This window comes from Lytechinus pictus, chromosome 4 (assembly GCF_037042905.1).
Source record: "Lytechinus pictus isolate F3 Inbred chromosome 4, Lp3.0, whole genome shotgun sequence".
NCBI classification, from domain to species: Eukaryota; Metazoa; Echinodermata; class Echinoidea; order Temnopleuroida; family Toxopneustidae; genus Lytechinus; species Lytechinus pictus.
Genome location: NC_087248.1, coordinates 5,700,092 through 5,714,596, shown reverse-complemented (window position 1 = coordinate 5,714,596; position 14,505 = coordinate 5,700,092). Strand labels below are relative to the sequence as shown.

At 35.5% G+C, this 14,505-nt stretch overlaps 1 protein-coding gene across 1 annotated transcript in view; it reads right to left on the bottom strand.

Annotated features, from left to right (window-relative positions):
- Nucleotides 1-418: 418 nt before the first annotated feature.
- Nucleotides 419-14,505, bottom strand: part of LOC129259129 (cysteine and histidine-rich domain-containing protein 1-like) — a 14,520-nt gene continuing 433 nt past the window's right edge. Inside the window, exons 2-10 of the mRNA XM_054897414.2 lie at nucleotides 12,694-12,800; nucleotides 12,050-12,136; nucleotides 11,264-11,325; nucleotides 10,460-10,554; nucleotides 9,226-9,290; nucleotides 8,497-8,567; nucleotides 7,862-7,993; nucleotides 4,684-4,846; nucleotides 419-2,653 (exon numbers count right to left, since the gene is read on the bottom strand). Coding sequence (XP_054753389.2) covers nucleotides 2,549-2,653; nucleotides 4,684-4,846; nucleotides 7,862-7,993; nucleotides 8,497-8,567; nucleotides 9,226-9,290; nucleotides 10,460-10,554; nucleotides 11,264-11,325; nucleotides 12,050-12,136; nucleotides 12,694-12,800 — 887 coding nt within the window. The 3' untranslated portion in view covers nucleotides 419-2,548. The remainder of the gene's footprint in view (nucleotides 2,654-4,683; nucleotides 4,847-7,861; nucleotides 7,994-8,496; nucleotides 8,568-9,225; nucleotides 9,291-10,459; nucleotides 10,555-11,263; nucleotides 11,326-12,049; nucleotides 12,137-12,693; nucleotides 12,801-14,505) is intronic.

The window sequence follows — 14,505 nt, the reverse complement described above, 5'->3', positions numbered from 1 at the left end:
CCCTCGGGCCCCCCCTGGATCCGCCTATGATATTTCTCCTCCCTTTTTATTTCTTTAATGCTCCACACAGTCCTTTCTTTTTTTAACATTCTCCTACTGTTCCACTATGGCTAAGCAGTCTCATGGTTATCTTATCTTTACACTTCTTCACCATTACTTCTACATGAAAAACACTGTTTATTCTTTGTTTCTTATGTTCCGAATATGTAAATGGGTTTTTCAAATTCCTGATGTATAGGGACTTTTTTAACTAGATATCAAGATCAAGCTTTCATCTAATTTAAGAGGGCCAGTAGGTTGCCAAGAGAATGAAAGATTTCACAATGGACTGTCTTCAAATTACCATAACAAATTAATGCTAGTGTCAAATTAATGAATATTAAATAGCTCTGAACAAAAACTGCACATTAGAAATGGCTTAAAATAGAGCACATTTATTTCCTCCAATAAACATTATTTTGGTATAATGCTCAACATTTTCTTAGAAGTTTACCATATATCCACGTATATTGCAACAATCATTCCTTATATCTTCTAGTCATTTATCAAAAACACATCTTTCATAAATAAGAATTGTTTCCTTTTTTTCTTTACTACTGTATATAATAAATAAGTTAGTGCATAAAATTGAACATGTTTGTCAATCACAATCGGGATGAAAAGGCAAAAGAATTTAATGAAAATTGAAAATGAAAACTTAGAAAATTATGTTCCTGAACTTTGCAACAAGTGTATAATTTGTTAAGCTTCTAGGTCAATGTGTCGCATACTATCAAGATGTAAAGTTCATACGAAATAAAACGTACCTTATATTTAAAAACTGTGATTATATTTCTATACTGTGTGCATAACCTGTTAAATTGAAATTAAGTTGTCATAGATCTATGCAAAATATCAGAATTTGATGTATGTCATAATGTCACCAAACATTAATTCAATGCACTGTCAAAAACTAAACAGAATGTTTGATTCCAAGAAATGGCCATTTTAAATGTCCTCTTAATCAATATATTCCTGAAAATGTTTTTTTTTTTTTCAGGCTACTATCCTTAGTGTGTGACCAAATAAGTGAGAGCTGGATTACACCATGCTATGTCTGAAATTAATATCAATACACATGTTTATTCCGTGTAAAGAGTTAATCGGTAAAACAAAACATTACCTAAATTCACAGTATGGTGTGGTGCCCCTGGTCTGTCCTTCGACTTTTTCTAAATCATTCCATTAAAGCAAATATTGTGACAAAAAAGCTTTTAATTGATCTATTATTGCTAAGAAAATAATTCAAAAACCCCATGTTTTAATTGTAAGAATGCAAAACATAAGGAGAACTTCATAAATATATATGTGTGTAAGCATACACCCAAACAACATGGATACAGGTGGTCAAAATATTGATTTGATACCCAATTACATGTGTAAGAGCATGCAGTTTCAAAGCACTCTATACTTTTCTGAAAGCATGGTATACTTTTTTTACACACCTTCCAAGAATAATAGCTTGAAATCAGCGGCAAGTTTCATTATCATTTGTGGACTGACATTTCGCCAGATCTGACAACTATGCTTCTTTCATATTGGCTTAGAAGCACAGATTGATTATCAGAACTTAGTACATTGCACAGCCTTTTGGTTTCCAACCATGAGGTCTTCTTGACTACATATTAAGTGCATTGGAGGAGATGTGACATTGTTGTGGAAAGCCACAATATATTGGGACACCTCAGGATTGGGGAAGTAGTCCAGTGGAGGAGTTGTATAAAACAAAGAATACATGTGTTTGCTTGTGCAATAAGGAGCTAAAATACCAAGGCAAAAATAATGAACTCGCTATTTGAATCACCACCTGGGTATACTGCTCTCTATCCTGTAGACTTCCATGCAGTATATCCATGTGCTCTTGCACATTGCTCATTATTTTGGCCTTGAATGCATGTACTAAAATGCAACTGTATGTTCAATTTTTTTTTTGATTCAATTAAGATTCCTTACTTAGTAAAGACCATGTCACATCGTTCCGTGCAAGCCTTGCGGGTGAGTTACGGGCAATCACCCGCAACAAAGTTTTGAGTATGTTCAAAACTTTTCTGCATGCAAATCAGACTTGCGTGTGCTTCTACAGGCAACTGCATCAGAGATGCGTGCGAGATATCATCGATTCGGGTGACCTGCGAGGGACCTACAGGTTGCAAAAGAAGTCACCCGCAAGTCTTGCACTGAACGATGTGACAGGGCCTTAACATACATGTGTATGTTACCATACACAAAAGGCAATCTCTTTGGTTAACTAAGAATTCACAAACAGAAACAAATGCCCCCCCCCCCATCAAAAAACTCTCTAAATGCTTGTGAAATCCTTAGAAATATGTGATCTATAATTTACCTGTCACCAACTTGTCATTGTGTACAAAGTCTATGAAAATAACAGGTTATCTTGCGTTTCTACAGGATCAGTTTCAAGCACCAGTCCCTTAATGCGATGAAATCTTCCTTTTAATGAGAATGACCCCTTTTGATTCACTCATTATTTCTATAGCAGCAGTTCTCATTATTCCAGTTCAAACTTCTTCCATGCCATTGCCTCTGCTTTGTGTAGTTTAATCTCCACCTTGCTTCCGAGCATGTTAACAACGCTACGGTTTGGATCAATCACCTGCAACATACCAGCAGAGGAGAAAATAATAAGACATTCCATCATTCCACTCCATCACAATTCTCATACATTTAATTGCTTCAGACACTTAAAGGCCACCGCACACCTTACGACTGTTCGCAATCCGATTTTGGAACAAATCGCATTTTGCTCATTTTCTGAAAATGTGAACGGAACATATCATTTTATTTGAGGTTAAAATTTATTAAAAGAAAACTAATATAACCATTTTGAAAGATTTGCAAGCTTTTATTTTGGAGTAAAGGCCAAATTAGTTTCAAATCGTAGCCAATTGTACGACTGCTGTGACGTCATTACGACTAGATATTAAATTCGCTTTTATTCTAAGAAGGATGATAGCATAGTCACAGATTTGAACATAGGTATTCGTACGATGATTTAGAACATTACACAGTAAGATGTTCCAAGTCTCAATATTAGCATCAAATTCTATTACATTTTATTCTGAAATCGGGTTGCAGACCAATCGTAAGGTGTGCGGTCGCCTTAAGACAGTCAGTCATCCAGGTTTTAAAACCAGTTTGGTCCCCGACTACGGGATTCACCCTGCACTCACAGACATCACCCTCACCCCTCCCTCCACTCTAAAGACAAACTAACTCAATATTGAGGCTGATCATATATTTCAAACTTGAAATCAAATGGGATTAAATCATGTAAATTCCATTACAACAGCCGAAATAGGTGATCGACTAAAATATACCACTTCATTGCCTCAGACAATGAAGAGAAATATTAAACAAACTCAAAATTGAAGCTAAGAATAGATTTCAAACATGAAATCAAATGAGATCAAATGTGAATTCCATTGCAACAAGTGAAATAGGATTTTGTTCAATTGAGATATTTTGTTGTTTAATTGTATCAAGTTCGCTTCAAAATGCATACACAATTTCATCATCTAAAACCTACAGATTTCATCAGATAAAAACAACATTCTTTATTAACGAAAACTTTCCTATATCTTTCATCCCTTCAGTAATTCCAAATCTTTGATTTACGTAACTGATTCCAGTTTGTTATCATCCAAAATGCTTAATCTAACAAAAATTACATATATACAGAAACACTTGTGAATGAATCATGTATCTCAACAGCACTATCTTGCTCTTCACAACTATACCTACAACTTGCTTCGAATTTGTCCAATCAGATCAAACTGATGCAGTGTTTACAATAATTTTCACAGGTTATATGGAAAGCTATCTTGACATGCAATTCAAATCACTATCAACTTTCAGAAAGAGTGCTTGCCAAGGAAAAAAATTCCACAGGGGCTCACTCCTCATTGCAATGAAAAAGCCTATCCACTGTTGCACATTTAGGCCGTAAGATGTGAAAGGTAGCCGCCCAAAATTTAAAGAAATTGATTTATTTCGGCCTGGTGCTTGTACTCACATACAGCAAATAAGTCAATGAAATGGCTACTTCCATTAATTTATACACTCGAAACCTGTCTTATAGTGACCATCCAAGGGAAACACAAAATAAGACCTTTATAGACAGGTGACTGCTATAGACATGTGCTAATACACAAACTCTACAATAGTGAAATCAGTTTCAGTGGTAATAGGCAAGTTGCTGCCAAAGAGAGGTGGTCGCTAGCACTGGTTTGACTGGGCGTTGTGGCATGCGCCTGTAATCCAAGCTATGCGGGGAAGTTACAAATTGATGCAGAGGTTCGAGCCCTGGTCACGTCTTTCGGATGGTGACGTTTAAGGTCGGTCCCAGACGTAAATAATCATATCTGATTGATACACGTCTGACAAAACTCAAATACACACACACTTGTAAGGATTGAATTTGAGGTTTACTATAGTGGAGAAATTTAAACTTAAAACAATACCAGAAGTTTTACTCTCAGGTAGATTTCTTTTCATCACCAGGTAAATGTTCTGCTGACATCTGTTTCATTTAAACCCGGTGATGGTTAAAACATTTAACAAAATATGATTGCATAAGACAGCCTCCTAGCATGACCGACTTGGGCCAAGAGAGTTCATACTCACCCCTTCTAGTTTGATGGTTTTCCTAAATGCACTCTTGCCTTGGTCAAATGATATATGTATATCTAAGGAGACTTGGTTAGCTTGTACAACCGTAGCACTTGGATCAGACTTCTTAGAATACACAGATAGGACAGCCATTTTACCCGTTTGATGCCAGTCATGCCTACAAAAGAATAAACATTATAAATCAGTTAACCACTAGATGGAATTAAAAAACATACATATTAAGTCATTAACAAAGTTTCAAGCTACCGCAAGAACAATAAATTATTTGGTTAAAAGTAAAATGGAATTCTTTGACCTTTCCCCAATTTTACATGTTTTACTCAGTTTTTAATAAATGACCAAAGTTTGAAATAGACTTTGAATAAACAATTACGTTCTGTATATACAATAATCTCAGTATGCCTAAACCTTTCATCCTTATGTTACGATATTATGACCCAAATTCTAATCAGATCAATTTTATTCCACTTTGTAGAAACACAAAATGTCCAAAAGTGATTTGACAAATGTTTCACAGATTGATAAAGAAAACACAATCACTGTGCATACATTTATCCTTGTAACCTCTGACCTTTTGCCAACTGATCCTAAAATCTTATCAGATCATTTCCATTCTAATATATAGACTTGTCAAAATTAATTATTTACACACTTCATATAACAATGCAAAATGAGAAGATGCACTGAGCTGAAACCTAAGATTTCTAACATAGCTATCATAAAACTATCATTTGTGGAGCGTTGTGGCCAAGTGGATTAATCTTCAGACTTGGAAACAGAGGGTCATGTGTTTGAATCCCAGCCATGGCATAATTTCCTTCGGCAAGAAATTTATCCACATTGTGCTGCACTGGACCCAGGTGAGGTAAATGGATACCTGGCAGGAATTTATTCCTTGAAATGCCACTGCGCTGTAAAAGTCTGCGGGGCTAAAGTCAGGGTAATAATAAAAGCGCAAAGGGACGCATTTGGCAGTGATATGCACTATATAAGCATGTTGGTCTTATTATTTATCATTAAAACATACTGAATTACATGTATATATCATATGAAAGAGAAAAATGTAGCTTTGCAAATTGTGATCAATAACGCATGAATGATTATGAATCATTCTAAATCATATGTGATAATGCATACATTCAGAACTTGCTGTGTTCACTGAAGTGTAGCATGCAATGCTTCAATGATCACAACTTATTTCATATTTTTCTGAGAGATGACATGATATGCATTTTGCAAAAGGACTTCAGTCGAATGGATATCTGATTGCTATTGCCTCATTGGCCCTTTTGTACATGGGTCCAAGTTTATCAATTTTTCATTTCCTGTTGATATGAATAAAACACATGAAAAATAAAGTATGGCTTTTTCCCAGAATAAGGATAGGCTGAGCAAGGCAATAAAAAATGCCAGTAAAGTGATAGGTTTGCCAATACCCCAGTTGGAAGACATAGCTTACAAAGCAGTCTTGGATAAGCTACATAGTATCATCAGAGACGATACCCATCCCCTCCATGACTTTGTAGTTTTTAATAGGTCTGGGCGGATCCGGTTACCAAGAATAAGGACTAGTAGGTTTAGATGTTCTTTCCTCACAAATGCAATGGTTCTGTACAATGCAGAGTTTAAACGATGAGCCCCCCCCCTTAAATTTATATCATGTGCAATATTGTTTTGTTAGTGGGCAATACCCTTCAAACTGAAACCGAAATACCGCCAAGTACTTACTCCAACATGTATTTTAATCCAATTGATTTCTTGTATTGTACTTAATTGTCATGCTATATTACTTTTATACGTTGCGGGGGCGGCTGTGCTGAGGCAATGCTGCTTGGTCCTGAGGGGGGACCGCCGGGCGTGGTGGTGGTTTCCAGCACTGGATGGGTGCCGTTTCGACATCATTGTTATCGATGACTTGTAGTGTGTAGTGTGGGTTGGTATGGTGTGTTGTGTTGTGGTGTGAGATGTTTCTGTGGTGTGGTGTGTTTTTGGTGTGGAGTTTTGGGGGTGTGTTTATCGGCATGGTGTGGTGTGGATGGGTTTTTTGTGTTTTTGTAGTGTGATGTGTTGTGATTGTTTCAATGTCGAACCGGGGCCCATGGATGTGTTGGACTGGCACCGTGCTCAAGGCATTTCCCCCCTCGGCACCAGGTAAAGTTTTCAGTGCAGCTGCCCTTGCAGGGTATCATATTGTTCTGGGTTAGTATTAGGTCTTTGTGTAATTTTTGCTTTGTATATTATTTAATGCCATTATTTTTGTAATTATTTATTATATGTTATATATTGTTCTTTGTATACCAACAGCCGGAATATGATTTTTGTGCCAATGTAATTTTTATTTTGAGCATGACAATAAATTTTGAATATCTGAATATCTGAATATCTGCATGTATTATACAATTAAAAATTGAAATGATTCTTAACCGACTGAAAACAGTATACAAATAGCGAATAGGCATGAGTGCGATGGTGCGAGATTTCGCATGAGGTGAAAGAAAGATGCTCTTTTCAACGAGGCATTAGCCGAATTGAATAGAGTATCTCTCTCTTTCATCAAATGCGAAATCTCGCACCATTGCACGAATAAATATATTCACTATTTGTGTTGTACAACGCCTCAGAGTTTAGCGAAAATGTGAAAAGACAAAGAGTTTTTCCCTGCAGTAATCTATGAAAACGGAGCAAAAATATTAAAAGCAAAAAGCAAAATCTCACAAGCACACATGACCTCGGGCAGCATTGAGCATATTGAGCGTATAGCCAGCAGGCTATACGCATATCACCATCATTTTTTACTGAGCACGGTACATGTACATTTTGGATGGTACGTCGTGTGTGCAACGGTGCAAATGTTTGACATTCAGTCACCCATTTGCTCGCATACAACAAGCTAAGTAGGCATTGCACAAAAACTTATAAGCCACAGTATAAATCATCTGAAGGTGATTCACAAAGAGTAAAGTGTGATTTATAGTCGAACTACTATATCTAGTTGCATAGTGTATAAAAGGCATCACTGACTTTGTCAAACAATGCTAAGAGGACATGTGATACTGTGTGTTGATTAATCAGATTGCGGGTTTAATAATATAATGTGCGTATCATCATTAAAGCATGACTCTAAGTCAAACATAACTCTTTTGTGAACCCCCCCCCCCCCCGATCTTCTTACCTGCATGCAACCAGCTTCTTCTCCTCACTCTCTGAACTCTTAAAAACATGGCAGCCTATAGTACATCCTTCCTGATTTAAAAAGTTGTTGAAGTCTGAAGTCTTCCTATTACAACACGACCAGTACTTCATTCTGTGTATGAAAGGAAGAGAGAATATGGACAGATGGGGAGGAAAATAGGAAGGGCACAAGAGGAATGAAAAGTAAGGCATGAAAAAATATGGAAATGAAGAGGAATAAAGTATGACTTTAATCTGCAATACATTCATACTGGTGTAATTGAATTAGGATTGACATTCTTTATTCACTTTATAACCTACATTATTTCCAGATATATCTCCAATTATAATTTTTTTAATCAATATTTTTAAAGATTATTTTACAGAAATAAGTTGTCTCTGATTCAGCCCGCTCTTCAAAAAGAGTACCTTCAACTTTTCTATTCTTTTCAAGGTCATGGTACAATAAAACAAGAATGTTTCTTTGTGGGTACAATCTCTCTGGGATAACAGAATAACCATTTTTCCATATATTTAAACAGATTTCATGATTTCCCAAATAGAAAATGCAATTTTCCAAAAGGAAAAGGCAATTATTCAGAGTTAATTCCTTGAAATAGAAACTTTGTTTCTTACCCTTCATGGAATATAGCTGCTCCAGGGTGATACCTGCATCGATCTGATAGACTGATCTCACCTTCATAAGGCTAGGATTAAAATAGGAATGTGGCAGAATTAATAATTGATGTAATTATAACTTTGCAATCTACCTTTTGTGGTGGTATATTACCCCAAGGAATTAATTCCAGTGTGATTTTAACTAAGCTCAGTAATTGCCAATTTGGAAGAAATACTGATGATCTGACCCCAATATAAGTGACCTCCCTGAAATTATTCATCTCCATTTTGAGCACCATATGAAAAAGTTTAATGTTCTCAAATCATTGTGTCTCAAATACATGTAGTTCATGATGTGAAGTGAAAACAGAGAAAAATGGAAGTCAGACAGAAAACAAATGTTAAAATTACATGAAACTGTAATGAAAATTCTTGTTTAAATGATTTTAAGTACAAGTGAACATTCAGCAATTCTGTGGAACGTATAATTTTGACATCTTTCATTTTTCATTCAAATTACATTCATCTTGTTATTCATTCATTTAACCACTAAATGATTCATTCATTAACTACTAGTAACTCATTTCATTCTTGCATTCATCTAATCAGTCCTTCCCATTTCTATGTTCTATACTGCTTCATCGATCTATTTTTATAAATCATATATTCTCTAATTTTGTTTATTCTACATGTAATTATCACCTTTTCTCAATTTACTTTAGGAGGGGCATTGATGTGATCACTTACCATCTGACAGCCCTTGTTCTTGCATACTGTTCCCTTCTTGATTTCTCCATCATCCTGAGTGGTGTCTGAAAGGAAAACATGGAGCAACATTGTTACAAATTTATATTCAAGTAAAAACTCATAAGGGAACCAGTTGAATTCACAATAAAAAGGCAGCATTTCATATTGCACATTAAATATCAAAGATAAAAGAGGAAGTGGCCTGTGTGTTCAAATCTAAAGAAGAGAAGCATTTCAAAAATTGGGTAATTGGAACAACTGAATCTCCTTACTGATTTCCTTCAGCAAGAGATAACTCTATATTGCTTCACTTGACACAGGTGAGGTCATTTGCTACCTTGAGGGAATAATTCTTTAATTATTAATGCACTACTCACAAGAATTAAGTGGCAGCTCAAGCTAAACCCATTATAATAAAAGTTGCGCTTTATATCCTCTGGAAAAAGCTCTATATAAATCCAGCTGTTATCAAATACATTGATCAAAATAAAACCAGGACAAGTTTTCTCCTACTTGATTATAATAAACAGCTGGAAAAAGGGAGCCAACATAAATCTCATACTCCTTACTAATTATGTTAAACTTCTTCACCACTCTCATCAGCTCAATTCAGTCATCAATTACATTTTCTCATCTCCAACACCTCTAGTTCTCTAAACTAACAGTCATTTGAACCGCTTGTGTGATAATGACAAATAGCAGTTTGAGCACTCTGCTTTATAAGATGCATTATTTTCATTTCTACCATCATTTACTTTCCAGGTTTTATTGAAAGCTGATCTGTACATTTTTATTTATCATCTCCAACACCTCAAGTTCTCTAAACTAATAGTCATTTGAAACGCTTGTGTGCCAGGATGGTAGTTGGGCTGCAGCCAGTGTGATGACAAATAGCAGTTTGAGCACTCTACTTTATAAGATGCATCATTTCCATTTCTACCACCATTTACTTTCCAGGTTTAAATTGAAAGTTGTATACTCTACATTTTTATCTATTACCACACGGATAAAATATAATTTATCAGGGAATCACATTGCCAACCAAATTTGATGAGATTTTTTGGTTAAAAGAGAAAAGCTCTCAGCTACGTTCTTAATAGTGCTATGCAAAATATATGCTACACGAAATACTTTTTGTGGAGCAAAGTGGAATACAATACCAGGGAAATTCTTCCCTGAATTATCATCAGACTTCATACATAGTTCAGATATTAATATGATGCAGAATACTCACCTTGCTGTGTTTGGGAATTTAATGACATTCTTTCAAGAGCTGCTTTTAATGATGGATCAACTGATAGAGGTAGTTTAATCATTGGCTCATCTATGCTGTAAGATAAGAGGTAAAATGGACAAAACTACATTAGTTTCTCCTAATAACATCAAATTCACCTCTAAATGTTTTTCTTGACTCTCTGTTGTGGTAACTTCTCTTTTGACAGGTGAGTGGAAATTTTCAATATAAATATGAACGCAAAATGAGGCTTTCTGTTAAATTACATTCAAAATCCTGAAAATTGTAAAATTCACAAAAGATGATAATGTATAGAAGACTTTCCACACATTTTGAAACGAAAAGTAGAGATGATATTGCCTAAAATACATGTAGGCAAAAAAAGCGTTTCCCATGATTATGTAGTAAGAATATCAACAATAGGATAGCCATATCAAAACCAAATATTGAATTTGTTGAAATTCAGATTCCTTTTTCCACACTCGAAAAAGATGGGGTTTATCCATACATGTATGCATATGAGTGGATACAGAGTATTTTGAAGTTCAATGGTGATATATGGCATAGAAGGGCATGTTTCATATAAAAGCTGTACATGCATATGATACACACAACTTTACATACACTGGAATAGGTTCTTGTGTGCTACATGTACATCAAAATAAAGTTTGATTGTGATCTCCCATTTATATGGGTGTTATTACAGACTATTTTGTCTTGCAACTTATTACTGAGTTTGAGCTTGGTAATTTGAGAATGGAGTTCTCATATATTGCCAAGAAAAAATGATTCCTAGTAACATACCTGGGTCTTTCTTCAGGATCAGCATTCTGAATTGGCCGACGTGGTGGGGGTTCTACTGCAACCTATAGAAACAAAAATACATGCATTCATTAAAATCCATCATGACAGGAAATATGTTTTTAAGATGAATTCATATCCACAAATACAGTAATACTAAATGAACAGAAAGTGAGTGTGACCTTGACTATAAATTACAAAAACTTACTTTTTCATCTTCTTCTAACTTTTCTCCTCCTACTCCTCCTTCTCCTTCCATTTCTCCTTCTTCTCCTCCTCGTTATCCACCTCCTCCTCCTCATTCTTTATCTACAAATTCACACAAAGTATCTTAATAATCAAATTGATTTGTGCTGCATAGTATAAACATGATTATAACATCACCTTCTCTTTCTCCTTCCTGTACAGCAATGGTCAATTGCTAAATAGCAGTAAAGATAACAGGAAGGATTACTCTACTCACTAACCTCCCCATCCCTACATTCCTTCTGGGCCCCATCTTATAAAGAGTTACGATTGATCCAATCAATCGTAACTCTATGGAAATCCATCAGTGTCATAATTTTTTCTAAAGGAAATTTGCAAAATGTCCTTCCTAAACAAAGGAGAACACACCAAATTGTCAAGAAATCAATTAATTTATGGATATACATTCATAACTAGAAAATCTTTTGAACAAACATGCATTTTATATGTTGACTTTGCAGGCTTTCCATAGTTGCGATTGATTGGATCAATCGCAACTCTTTGTAAGACGGACCCCAGATATTAATCTCAATTACTACTCACCTCAGGCACAACATCATCATCGTTGGTTGATTCTGGTTTGGGCTCTTCAACCGGTTTCATTGGATTGTGTTTTGACTTTGCACATCCCTGTACAAGAAAACAAAATCAATAATAAATCAACACATGGATGCCATCAACCAATTATAATGTCTGTTAAAGAAGCAACATTTCTGCACACAAAAAAACCCACACTACAAATACACGTGTTTTGATCAAAGTTAACTCTGCATACAAGTATTCCATAAACTATGGATGTCCGTGTAATTTTGTTATTCATTATTTGAACAATCAATGCTGTTTACATGTACATGTATATATGTCGTGTTACATGTACTTCATTCTTGGGAAATATTTCATAATTTGAAAGAAACATATAAGGACTTGGTGACTACTAATTAAAATATAAAGCACGATTTTCTTCAAAAAATGGCTTATGGATGAGGACAAGAATGTTTTCAATCAAATATTTGTCATTAAAAAAACGTAAAAAAAATTATAAACAATATTATTTTCATTAAAAAAAGCTCAAAATTGCAAGGAAGAAAAATCTCTTCACTCTCTTGTTCTCTAAAACAACCTTGATTTATCCCGTGCACAGATAATTTGCAATTCATGATCTAGAATGGAATGAGCTTTCAACATACCGGTATGTTGAGGAATTCAGTGAAATCAGTGGTTCTCTTCTTACAGCATGACCATCCTTTCAAGGCATCATGGAATACAGGAGCCCCAGGATGGTGAATACAACAACCTGGAAAAATTCAGACACAATTCCAAAAAAAAGTAAGTGTTAATTACAAATACAATAAAAAAAAGTGTTTATTACAAATACAATAACAATAAAGAAAATCAAGACACAACTCCAAGAAAAATAAGTGTTAATTACAAATAAAACTTGAAGGGTACTTGATCCAAACCTGTTTCTTCTTCTTCTCTTTCTCTTTTATGACAACCAGTCAAAGTCCATTATTTTCAGCACAGCTATTTTTTGTATATTTTCCAAAACAGTACGCAAGAAATGTCATGGTTCACATTTCTTTTCTTTCTCCTCACTTTTCATCACCCTCCTCCTTTTCTTTTCTTTGCATGTTCTTTTCTCCCTTTCCTTTTTATTTAATTTGCTTGCTTTTTCTTTCTTCTTCTTCTTCTTCTGGAAAAAGTACAGTCCACCGTCTGGTGTATTGTCGTACTGTGAATAAGAATGAGGTTAGTCCCTCTTGGAGTTAGTGTGAAGTTAAAATTCTACACAATACATATAAGACACAATTAAGACAACATTGAAAATAAAATCATGCATGTTTTGACTTGTGATCCAGCCACTGCTGATGTGACATTGAACAACTCCTTCCTTATTTTGTAAGATGGCAGCATAAATAAAGAATAAAGCTGAATTTCACCCCCTAGAAGCTGGCAAATGAAAAAATTCAGATTTCAAAAATCATCAAGTCAAAATATTTTTAATGCCATGTTCTTCAAGGTAAAGTCTCCAGTACCATCAGCTGACCTGCTGACAGGAAATTGTTTTTCCCAGTTTTGTTTCATCATGGTGACTGGTGATCCCTTATTCCCTTGACCTGGAAGGCAAAACAAACCTTGCGCAGGTATTGTGTCGTTCTTTTAACACTAACAGTTCTTGGAAATTAAGAGACATACAGATCAAAGTCTAATGTCAATAATCTGAAATTGGGATCAGAATTGATCTGAATCATTTTGTTTGTGCTGTACCACTCGCACGTATTGCGAGGTTAGTATTATTAGTATACTAACCTCGCACCATGAATGAACCGCGTTTGACAGTGGATTTCTAATTAGTGGGTTGCGCGTGCTGGGATCCCACTTCTGGTGTCCACAACACACGACTTCTGTGGCTTGATTTTTCTGTGCGCGACGGCATGTAACTAATGAATCCTTGGGTGGTGCTGTACATACATACAGACGACTACACAGCAGATCGATGCACTGCACCAAACAAATTGTCACCAAGGCTTACCAAAACTCGGGCAAAAGCCAAAACAGCACTTTTCATGCTTTCTGTCAGTAGACGCGCACGGCCAATATGGGAGACTCTCTCCAATAGGGGAGACAATCTCCCATATTGGAGACTCGCCAACAAAAGCATGATTTTTTCCACCCAAAATTTTGTCTCACTGAGAGTCTGAGGTCAGAAGCCCATATGTTTTGTGTGTGATTGACAACAAAAATCCTTATCAAAACAAAAGTAGATGGTGAATTTTTAAAGTAGACGGTGAAAAGGGGTAATTTTTCATGAGGAATCTGCTTATCACAGTTTTGTTTCCGCCAAGGTAGGCCTAATCCGGCTTTTGCAGCAAATGTAAACAAGGGAAATTGGACTTTGGTCTCCAAAACTATCTCCAAAACCCAAAAGCCTATTTTAGTCAGCTCAGCCTAAATTTCTCCAAACCATCCCGCCAATGCAATGCCCAAGCCAGAATCCC